At 13.8% G+C, this 11,675-nt stretch overlaps 2 protein-coding genes across 2 annotated transcripts, besides 33 other annotated features; both read left to right on the top strand. All coding sequences in view use genetic code 6, as the record gives it.

The window, feature by feature from the left end:
• Positions 1-21: 21 nt before the first annotated feature.
• Positions 22-67: a microsatellite.
• An 865-nt stretch (positions 68-932) lies between these two features.
• Positions 933-984: a microsatellite.
• Positions 944-1,000: a microsatellite.
• Positions 962-1,008: a microsatellite.
• Positions 1,009-1,336: 328 nt separating this feature from the next.
• Positions 1,337-1,384: a microsatellite.
• Positions 1,385-2,139: 755 nt separating this feature from the next.
• IMG5_171790 (hypothetical protein) lies at positions 2,140-3,329 on the top strand (the record flags this gene model as incomplete). The annotated part of the gene is made up of 4 exons (XM_004029805.1): positions 2,140-2,356; positions 2,540-2,598; positions 2,678-2,914; positions 2,969-3,329. 4 exons carry the CDS (start codon positions 2,140-2,142, stop codon positions 3,275-3,277), a joined length of 822 nt encoding a protein of 273 aa, XP_004029853.1. The 3' UTR covers positions 3,278-3,329.
• Positions 2,633-2,667: a microsatellite.
• Positions 3,054-3,084: a microsatellite.
• A 72-nt stretch (positions 3,330-3,401) lies between the features above and the next one.
• Positions 3,402-3,441: a microsatellite.
• Positions 3,442-3,743: 302 nt separating this feature from the next.
• Positions 3,744-3,799: a microsatellite.
• A 345-nt stretch (positions 3,800-4,144) lies between these two features.
• Positions 4,145-4,245: a microsatellite.
• Positions 4,159-4,246: a microsatellite.
• A 144-nt stretch (positions 4,247-4,390) lies between these two features.
• Positions 4,391-4,430: a microsatellite.
• A 225-nt stretch (positions 4,431-4,655) lies between these two features.
• Positions 4,656-6,142, top strand: IMG5_171800 (major facilitator superfamily protein, putative; the record flags this gene model as incomplete). Its single annotated transcript, XM_004029806.1, has 2 exons — positions 4,656-4,807; positions 4,846-6,142. 2 exons carry the CDS (start codon positions 4,656-4,658, stop codon positions 6,140-6,142), a joined length of 1,449 nt encoding a protein of 482 aa, XP_004029854.1.
• Positions 4,812-4,844: a microsatellite.
• Positions 6,143-6,222: 80 nt separating the features above from the next.
• Positions 6,223-6,261: a microsatellite.
• Positions 6,262-6,534: 273 nt separating this feature from the next.
• Positions 6,535-6,618: a microsatellite.
• Positions 6,554-6,618: a microsatellite.
• A 773-nt stretch (positions 6,619-7,391) lies between these two features.
• Positions 7,392-7,432: a microsatellite.
• A 700-nt stretch (positions 7,433-8,132) lies between these two features.
• Positions 8,133-8,167: a microsatellite.
• Positions 8,168-8,226: 59 nt separating this feature from the next.
• Positions 8,227-8,279: a microsatellite.
• Positions 8,227-8,281: a microsatellite.
• Positions 8,238-8,286: a microsatellite.
• An 88-nt stretch (positions 8,287-8,374) lies between these two features.
• Positions 8,375-8,485: a microsatellite.
• Positions 8,404-8,444: a microsatellite.
• A 247-nt stretch (positions 8,486-8,732) lies between the features above and the next one.
• Positions 8,733-8,763: a microsatellite.
• Positions 8,764-8,994: 231 nt separating this feature from the next.
• Positions 8,995-9,031: a microsatellite.
• A 164-nt stretch (positions 9,032-9,195) lies between these two features.
• Positions 9,196-9,249: a microsatellite.
• Positions 9,204-9,256: a microsatellite.
• Positions 9,210-9,278: a microsatellite.
• Positions 9,279-9,705: 427 nt separating this feature from the next.
• Positions 9,706-9,774: a microsatellite.
• A 998-nt stretch (positions 9,775-10,772) lies between these two features.
• Positions 10,773-10,820: a microsatellite.
• Positions 10,821-11,259: 439 nt separating this feature from the next.
• Positions 11,260-11,312: a microsatellite.
• Positions 11,264-11,310: a microsatellite.
• A 53-nt stretch (positions 11,313-11,365) lies between the features above and the next one.
• Positions 11,366-11,400: a microsatellite.
• The last annotated feature ends 275 nt before the right edge of the window (positions 11,401-11,675 follow it).

An 11,675-nucleotide genomic window follows, 5' to 3' on the forward strand; every position in this document is an offset into this window, starting at 1 on the left:
ACGAAGAGAGAGGAGAGATTGGAAAATAAGAAGAATGTCTGTAAAAAAGTAAGGATGTCTGTGAAAAATTTCTAGGAATTTTTCATCCATTAAATGCTGATATTGCAACTTTAACGTATTAATTTGAAGCTTTTAACGGAAAGGAATACATAGAAAATCTAAAAAAGGGATATATTATAAGAAGATTAGTTTTAGGAGAAAATAATTACAGTACGTTATCTTTATTTGGGGAATTAGTAGAATAAAGTAAATAAAAAGAGGAAGAATTAATTGAGAAAAAAATAAGTAATATAAAGGAGACTAAAAGAAAGTTTTTCAAAGGAATTTTAGGTTTAAAAATAATAAGAAAAATAAAAAAAAGACTAATATTATGATGAAAATGAAATTCAAAAAAATAAAATTTAGGTTTAAAATTATTTTACGAAAAAATCTTTTGAATTTGCATTATTTTTAAATGAAGAATCTAATATTTATTTTTTAAATAGTGAAAATTTTCCAACTTAAAGAGAATTATTTTTAGAAAAAGCAGAAAAAAACTAAAATGAATGCTTAAAAATTTGCAAAGATATATATGGAGAAGAAAACGCTAAAATTAATATTTTTTATATTTTATTAGCTAAAATTTATAATTCTTAATAGAAATACGATAAAGCGATGTGTATTTTGAATAAAATTTTGGAAAAAAGAAAAAAATACTATAAAAATAATCATCCAGTAATAGCAGAAACTTTATTTGAACAAGCAAATGTGTACACTTGTTGCAATTAATTTGAAAAGGCTTAATGTATTATTTTAAAAAAATTATTTAATTAATAATATATATATAACACATATTAAAAATTATATTTCAAAAAAATAAAAATAAAATTATTTAATTAAATTTAATAAAATAAAGATGATTCATAAAAATCCTTAATATATAATTATAAAAAATATATAAATATTATATATATATAATATTTATATATTTATATATTTATATATTTATTTTTTTATATATATTTTTTTAAGAAATATACGAATAAGCTCATAATATTTGGAATTTAAATTATGGTAGTTATCATATTTAAACTATTTATTGTTTATAAGCTTTATCAAGTATATTATTTTTTATTTTTTTATTTTTTTAAATACTTTTATATAGTTTTATTGCTTATTAATAGAAAAGATGATAATTTTATAATCACATATAATTTAATAAAAGATTAAATGGAAAAATTATATGGTATTAATAATCTTTAATTTTCCGATTATTTAGAAAAAATAATTCTTTAATATGAAATTATGAATAGATTTTAAGCAGCCTCATCTTATTATTTAATAGTTTTTTAAATATTTAAATTTAATAATACTAATTAATATTAACTATTATAATTAAAATTAAACTACAGGTTTAATATAAATATTTATATATTATTATATATTTTTTATAGTTATAATCTAAATAAATAAAAGAAATTTTAAGAAAGTATTGAATAATTATAATAATGTCTTTTTTTGATGAAAAATTTATTAGGAAATAATAACAAAAAAGTAGGTGAAATTCATATTAGTATATTTGAAAATTATGTTCTTTCTAAATAATTTGATAAGTCTTTAGAAAATCTAGAATAAGCTTTTATTATTCTTTGTTAAAATTAATTATAATAAAAGGAAATTCTTGATTAAATTTTTAATATTTGTTAAATACTTAAAGGATTAGAGTGTGAAGAAATATTGCTTTTAAATGAAAAAATTGATTATTTAATTAAATAAAATTTTGGTGAAAAATCAATTGCTTATATACATTTTAGTGAAACTAGAGATTAAATTATTGAATAAGTTTTAAATATGTGACTAAATTATATTTTAAAGATATTTATAAGATATAATATATATATATATATATATTAATAGTTTTTTTTTAATATATTATTTTTTATTTAATATAGTTTTATTATAATATTAATAAAAAAAAAATTATTATAAACTTTAATATATAGACTAATATAAATAGTTTTTTTTTTTTTTTTTTAAATAAAATTAAATAAATTAATTATTATTTTTTTTTAAATAAAATAATTTTATATTTAAATAAAAATACAAAATAATTTTTTTTTTTTTTAATTTTTAATCCAAAAAAAAAAAAAAAAAAAAAAAATGTAAAAATAATATAATTTTAAATATAAATTTAATTTTTTGTTTTAAAATATTTATTTTAATTTCAGTACAATAAATACTGCATTAAAAAATTACCGAATAAAAGTTTAACTAATAGAAAAATAAAACTAAGCTAAAATTCATTTAATTTTATTTTTAAATTGCCTTAACAAGATTAAGTTTTGGGTTGTAAAACAGGACAACATTATATAATTCAGTAAAAAATAAAAATATAAAAAAATTAATTAGAAAAAAAAGCTAAAATATTGAAAACGTAGAAATTTAAAGAAAATATACACCTACTTCAAGTTATAAGTTGCAAGTAAAAAAATTAATACGAAGAAAAAAATAAATTATTAATAGGGAAAATTCGAATAATTAATAAAAGTCTATTATCCAGATACAGATCCAAGATATCCTGAAGGAGGAAAATTGACATATTTTTTGGATAATTTATAAGTATTAAATATAAATAATTTTATTTTTTAAAAAAAAATATAAATTCTAAGTAAATTTAAATTTCTAAGTTTTTTTTTAGTTAAATTCCTTTATCGAAATTAGTGGACCTTATGGAAAATTCGAATATTTAGGTTAAGGAAACTGTAAAATAGATAATAGATTGTAAGCAGGAGATATTTAAACATAATAATATTAAACAATATTTATGATTGCAGGAGGAACAGGAATCACTCCAATGTATTAAATAATATAACATGTATGTGAAGATAATTTGGATAATACATAACTTGTTTTATTATATGCAAATAAAACTGAGGTATTTTTTAAAAAATAGAATATAAATATTTATTATTATTATAAATGTATATAGGAGGATATTTTATTAAGAAAAGAAATTGAAAATTATCAAAAAAATAGTTAAAAACTGAAGATTTATTATACTCTAGATTAAGTTTTTTTATTAAAAAAATATTTTTTAAAAAAATAAATCAAATAATAGCCGCCTTTAGATTGGAAATATTTCAAAGGATATATAAATAAAGAAATGATTTAATAATGTTTTCCTTATCCAGATAAATAAGTTCTAGCAGTTTCTTGTGGAAACACTATGATGAATAATATGGTTAGAAATATTTTACTTAGTTAAGGATTTTAGAAAAATTAATATTTTAAATTTTGAAAATAAATTTTTATTTTTTATTATTGTTGTTTTAATTATTTCATATATTTATATATCCTGTAATATTATGTTATATTTTATAGGTATTCATAGCTTTTATTTATTAAAATAATTTAATTTTGTAAAAATAAAAAAATTATATAGTAAAATAAAAAACGCATATAAATGATATTTTAAGGATTTAAAAAACAAGAAATAAAAAAATAAAAAAATAAAGATAATTCAGAATACATTTTATAAAAATAAAGATAAAATTAATCACAATCTTTTAATAAATAAGATTTAAATTTAAATAATATATAAAAGCAATATATATATTTTCCATAAATATAAAATTAGATTAAAGAAAGCAAATTAAATAAAAATAAATAAAGTATTATTAAAAATTATTGTTAATAATAAAAAAAATATAGCCCAACTTATATGCGTTTTTAAAATACTAAATTTATTCGAAAAATAAATTCAGAATATAATTTTTTTTTAAAAAAAAGTATAATATTTCCTTAATAAAAATTAATTTTTATAATGTAAATATAAATAATATTTTTAATTAATAAAAAAAATTATAAAGGCCTTGTTTGCCTCATTCAGAAAACAGAACTACGAAGGTTAATAATATTTCATTTACGAAAATGCAATATATTATTAATAATTATAATTAAAACTATGCTTTATCATATTAAGAAAAATAAAATAAAAAAATAATAAAATAAGTTAATTAAATATAATAAACAGAATTTAAAGAATAAAATGAAATATAAATTTAATAAAAATAATAAAAAAATAAAGATAAATAAATAACACCTATAATAAAAAAAAAAAATACTGATAAAGATACAATTAATTGATAACAAATAAAAATAGAATATATATTAAATAAAATATATAAATATATAAAAATATATAAAAATATATAATATATATATATAATATATATATATATATATATATATATATATATATATATATTCTCTTTTAATATTTTTATTATTTTATAAATAATTAATATTTGCATTATTTAATTCATATAATATTTAATTTCTATTTTTTTTATATGTTTATTAATTTTATATTTTAATATTATAGTTTTTTTATAATAGATTTATAATAATAATATATATTGTTATTTTATATATATATTAGTTTTTTATATTTTTTTTTTTTTTTCTTAATACTATATTTTGTTTTAAAACACTTTTTTTTTTTTTAATTTTATTTTAAATATTTTTTAAATATAAATTATAAAAACTTTTATAAATCACTTATAATTTTTCTTAAGAATCTTATTATTCTTAATAAAATATTAAACAAAGTAATAAAAAATTATCATCTATTTTTAATTTTTAAAATAAAATAACTATAAATAATAACATATTTTATGATATCAAAAGTAATATTAGACTAAAGCTTATTAATTTAAAGTATTAATTAATAATAAATAAAAAAATATGATATTTTAACTAAAAAATAAAAATATGCCTATTCATTAGGCCATTTTTTTAATGATTTATGCGCTTCATGTTGGTTTAAGTAATAAAAAAAATAAAAAACTAAATAAAATAAAAAAGTTATTTCCTATATTGGATAAAATATATAATAAAATTAAATAAAGCTTCATATGCTTTATTAAGTGGTTAAATATTCGCTGCAATCTCAACTGCAATAGTAGGTTATTTTTCCGATAAAACACATACTTAATTAGGAAGCAGAATGCCATGGTATATAGTCGGTTTTGTATTAGTATTAGTTTCATTTATTCCGATTTTCCATAGGTTTGTTGGGGAAAATAAGGAACTTTTTGAAAATGAGAATATTAATTAGACTGAAAAAGAAATTTATTATATAATATTTGCGTCAATTTTTAATATAGGAAGATCTTTTATGTAAGTTTCTCATATGGCTTTAATTCCATCTTTAACTAGTTCAATGAAAAAGCGAGATTGGTTAAATAATATGAGAAATACATTCGGTTATATTGCCAATTTATTAGTTTTAAGTTGTGCTTTGATACTTTTTTAATTCATATAGGATTCTAAATTAGATTTCGAGATATTAGTTTATATTATTTATTTTTTTGGGATTTTTACCTCTTTCTTTTTCATTATAAATATAAATGAAGTGAATTTATAAAAAGGTTGTTATGAAAAAACGGCTGAAAATATAATTATAAGTCTCCAAAATTAGACTGACTCTACTATAAATTTAAATATTTTATAAGGACATGAATGCAGATGGCAAGATTGGCTAAAAAAAAAGAAATTTTATGTTTTTGCGTTTGTTTTTGTAGGATGTAGGGTATATTTTAATTCAATTTCTACTATGATGAGTTTTTATTTAGTTTATGTTATGAAAGTAGCATCTAAAGATGAAGTAGTGAATAAAACGCCTATAGAAATAGCTTTAGTGCCTTTAGTTTTATATACTTCATGTGTAATTACTTCCTCTTTATTGAATGAGATTTTCAAAATTATTGGAAAAAAATCAGCTTTCGCTTTAGGAGGATTTTTTATGCTTTCGGCTTCAATAATGTTAGGTTTTGCTTAATAAAATATGTATTTTTTAATGTATATAATTTCTATTTTTACTGGATGTGCGTAATCTTTGACAATGAATACGGCTATTACGTTTATTTCGGATGTTGTGGGGAATAAAGATAAGAGTTGTTCATTTGTTTTTGGATTTTATACTTTTTTTGATAAAATTTTTACGGGATTTGTGTTATTTTTTATTAGTGAAAGCTAATATTTTAATAGCGAAGAGTTTATTAGATGGGTTACAGTTAGCTTGCCATGTGTTTTTTGTGGGTCAGCATGTATTTTAGTATATTTTATTAATGTTTAAGATTATAAAAAAAATAATAAATGAATTTTTGGGTATTTTTATTGATTCAAAAATATTTTTTTTATATATATATTTATTGTATGTCCTTTATTTTTGGTATACTTTATATATATATATATATATATATATATATATATATATATTATTCGAATATTAATATATTATTTTATTATTTTACAAAATTAAAATATTTTTTTTATTTTTCTTCCAAAAATTATATTTTTCTAATTAAACTAAACATTATTATGCCTTATGTTTTTAATATAAATAATAATATCTTTTAATTTTTCTATATATATATTTATATTTAAATTTAATATTATTTTTATTAAATAAATATAATTTATAATATTATTATTATTTATTTTTTATTTATATCTATATATTATTAAATAATACTATATTAAAATTACTTTAAAAAATATTATTAATAATTAAATAAAAATATATAATCTTAAATATTAATAAAAAAAATAATAATTAATAATATAAAATAAAAATGAATATAAATATAAATATGAATTAAAAGTCATTAAATGATATTGATGAATATAGAGAAAAAGTATAAAAAATAGGTTATATGATGGTATATTTGACATAAATGTTATAAAAAAAGAATAAAAGTTAAATAAATAAATAATTTTAAGGCACTTTAATGAATAAAATCCTTCCAAATGATTTATAAATTTTTTTTTAATAAAAAAGAAAAATAGAGAAAAAAGAATATAGTTAAATTATTTTTGGCGAGACTGATAAAACTAAAAGTTAGAGTGACCCAAAATATATTTCAAGCCTTAATAATTTATATTAAATGCTAGTTAAACATGATTTAAAAGAAGATTATGTCGAGTTTATGTTTGAATATATTAATAAAAAATCACAAAAAACTAAAAATGAACCGGAAAAATAATTAATTATGGATTATCGAATAAAATTAGCTGGAGTTATATTATTAGAACATTATTTGAACTTTTTTAATGATAAGACTTTCTTCTAAGATTTTAATACAGTATGGAATAGCCTTTATTCAAGAATTTCTTTATTTGATAGAAGGCATTAGGTTGAAGATATTAATTTAAATGAAGAAATAAAGTAGAAATGTGAAGAAAAAATGGCTAAATATTTAAAAAAAATTAAATTAGATAATAGACATGATTTATAAAAAAATAATATTTATACAAGAATGTCATCAAATTAAAAATCTAATAATATTAATTAAAATATATGTAAAAATAAAAAAATTGAGAATTTAAATAAAAATATTAATAGTAATTTTAATAATAATAATAATGAGTTTAAAAATATATATAATGATAGTTAATTAGAACTTTTAAAAATAAAAGAAAGTATAAAATAATAGTCTTCAAATTTAATTTATTAGCACAATTATAGTTATTTAAATAGAAATTTTGAAGAAATAAAATAAATTAAAAGTTACGATTTTAAATATATTAATCATGAAATTGAATAACTTTTAAATTAGAAAAGTAATCTTAATATTTAATAAACTGACAATGCGAAAAAAATTTAAGAATATGAAAATATTCTTAAATAGAATAATATTAAAATTATAAATGTAATAGATTTGGAAGATAATTAAGAAATATTAGAAATAGAGAAAATAAAATAAATATAAAATGAGTTTCATAAACTTTTTAATGAATAATAATCATATGAATGCTATGAATTAGTTTTTAATACTGATAAATTCTCTTCTCCTTTAGAAAGTATATAAGAGTCTTTAAATGGATAAATTAAAAAATTTATATAAGTTTTTGAATAAAAAGAAGATTGTGTTTTATAATTTTTGGAAGAATAATTAAATGTTTTTTAAAACAAAGATAATATAAAATAAGATTTACTAAATTTAATGAATGATAAATTATTCTAAATTACATATTCAAAAAAATATTTAAAAAATTAAAAAATAAATCATTTCTAATTAAAATTTATTTAATCATTGGAAGAATTTTATAATCCGAATTATGAATGTATTAAATTAAATTCTTAAAGCGAAAAAATAAAAAAAGAAAAATTAAAAATAAGAAATTTGATGAATATAATAATAAATTAATTAAAAAATTTTTAAGAAATAATTGATATTAATTATAATATTAAAATATATATATATATAAAATAATATTAAATATATATATATATATATATATTTTAAATTTATATTTTTTTAAAAAAATTTAATTATACTATAATGTAAAAATTAAATAATTCTAAATTGAATGTAATATATATTTTTATTAAAAAATAATAAAAAAAATTTAAAAATAATATAAATATAATATAATATATAATATTTATATAATATATATCAAAAATATAAATAATTAATAAAAATTATAATAGTAAATATGGTTATATAGGCATTTATATATGAAGATTCTGAAATTAAAAATATTGCAATAAAGACTTTTAATAAAACCTAATTAATTTTTTCTGATTAATAATAAGACCAAAATTTATATAATTTCACAAAAAAATATATTTCTATAAAACATAATATAAAAAAAAATTCAATAATATAAAAAATTATAAGCAAAAAAATATCTTTAAATGGTTTATAATATTATAATATTTAATAATTAAAATATAAAAAATATTTATATATATATATGTTTATATATATATATATACATTTTTTTTATATATCTTTTAAAATATAAATTAATTATATTATATTTTAATGATTTCATAATTATTCATTATTTACTATAATTTAAATAAATAAATAATTATTTGTTAATTATTAAAAAAATAAAAAAAATAACCATTATATCAATTTATTATTATTATGCTTAATTATATTATAAAATATAAATATACTTAAAAAATAAAATTCGTATATATTTTTTTTTTTTCTTTTATAATTATATTATATAATATTATTATATATTATTAATAATCATTTATAAATATATACTTAAATTTATAAATCCTATAAATTATTTTTAATATTTATAATTTTATTTATTTTTATAATATTTTGTATAAGTTTTATTATATTTTGTTTATTTTTGCTTTATATTAAAATAATTTTTATATTAATATTACTTTATATAGAATTTTAATTTTATAATTTTTTATTTAATAAATATTTTTAATTATTATAATTTTTTTTTTATTTTATTATATTTTATTTAATTTAAATAAAATAATTAAAAATATCTAAAATATCAAATTTTAATGTATTTATTTAAAATATCTTAATATTTGTCTTCATTTAATCGATAATAACTATAATATAGACAAAAAAAATATTATAAATACTATTGATATAAGAATTTCAAAACATTATAAAATTATATAAATTTTATTATTTTTTTTGTATTTTATTTAATTTAATTTAAATAAATATTAATATAAATGTTAATTATTTTTAAATAAATATAAAATAAATTATATTAATTATTTATATTTTTAAATTTAAATCTAAAAGTTTGAATACATACAAAAAATTAGAAATATACAAATGTTTCTATTATTCTTTAATGGAAAAAAAAGTATTAAATTGTAAATAGAATTTTCTTTTTTTATAGTAAAATATTAAAAAAACATAATAAGTAATAAAACTTTAAAAAAAAAAAATAATAATAATATTTTTTATAAAAAATAAAAGTAAAATATATAATTTTATAATAAATTCTAGAAAAAAATATGTTTTCACTCCATAAATAAAAGTACATATTGTATATAAAAAATTAACAAAAATAAAGATTCTAAATTTTATGCAAATTAAGAAAAGCATAAAAGCCATAAAATTCTTAAAGTCAAATGGAAATGGAAAATATAAAAAAGACAAAAAAATAACTAAATATTAATCAAAAAAATTTATAAATAGTACCGTTATATCAAAATATAGATAGCTAAAAAAACAATGTTTATTAAATTATTTTATAGTGCGATTCTAATAATTGTTTGGCTACTAGGGATAACTATGCCTTGTTTTAATTATAACCAATCGAAATGCAGATGTATTATATAAAATAAAATGATTATGTATAAATCGGACTTAATTAACGTTAATTGGCACTATTACATGATTAAGAAGACAATAATAAAGATGAGAAAAAATGGGTTTTTATGGGAGAAATTGAAGATATTTTAGAAATTTTTGTTGATATTTATGATGAAAATTAGAGTTAGGTGAATTTTTAAGATTTATAAAATATATATTAAAGTATAAGTATTTAGGAAAACAATGATTTTGAAAATATTAATAATTTAGAAGATTAATAATAAATAATTTAATTATGCGAAGATTGAATATAAGATTAAAATTTCATATATAAAAAAATATATATTTAATTTTAATTTTACTATATTAATAAATAATAATTTATATTTACGGTAATATAGGATTTATATGTTATAAAAGCATTATTTTATAATTTAATAAGAGTGTCATTTAATTATTTAATTTTTGAAATATATTGTTTTTTTTAAAAAAAATAAAAAATATTAATAAATTGCAATATGATATGAAATAAAAAAATAATGATAAAATATTATTATTTTTTATTTTTAAAAAAAGCTAACAAATAGTAAAAAAAGAAATAAAAATAATAATAATATAAAAAATATTTAATAAATTTAAATATAAAAAACACAAAAAACAATATTATATTAAAAAACAAATAGATAAATTAAAAATTTTAAATTTAAATAAGAGTTTTAAAATTAATATTAAGAAAAAAATATAAAAAATAAAATTTTTCTGAAGTAATCTGAATAAATTAAAATTCTGAGTTAAATAAATATATATATAAGTTTATAAATAAAAAAATGAAAATATAATAAGGGAATAAATTTTAAAAATATAAAAAAAATTTAAATTTTAAATAAATGAAAAACAAATAATGTAAAATATAAAAAATTTTAAAATTGATAATAAAAATATATAATATATAAATAATATTTATTGCTGAATAAAAAGTTTTTATATTTATGAAATGTATAAAATAAAAATAAATAAATCTGTAAATTAATTTAATTAAAAAATTAATGTTTAAAAATGATAAATAATAAAAACTAAGTAACATCATTAAGTAATAAATCTAAATATACAAATATATAAATATTTTTTAGATGATAAAATAAAAAAAAAAAATATAATTATTTAGAATAGTTATAATATATATATATTATATTTATATTTATATTTATATTTATATATATATATTTTTTTTTTTTTTTTTAACATTTATATTTAAATTAAAATTATATTAATAAATCTATATTTTTTGTTTAATATATATTTTATTTTTAATTTTTATAAATATACATTATATATTTTTATATCTATTAAAATTTTTAGATATATCTATATAAAATTTTCAATTATTTAATATTATATATATATTTTTTATAATTTAAGCAATTTTTTAATTTATTTAAACAAAATAATTATTTATTAATTAATTACAAACATTATTATATATTTAAAAATATGTTAATACAAATAAATATTATCTCATCTATAATTTTTACTATTATCATATTATTTTCTATATCTTAATTATTCTTTAAATATAAAAATTATAGA

This window comes from Ichthyophthirius multifiliis (genome assembly GCF_000220395.1).
Source record: "Ichthyophthirius multifiliis unplaced genomic scaffold scaff_1120509251264, whole genome shotgun sequence".
Classification (NCBI taxonomy): domain Eukaryota; phylum Ciliophora; class Oligohymenophorea; order Hymenostomatida; genus Ichthyophthirius; species Ichthyophthirius multifiliis.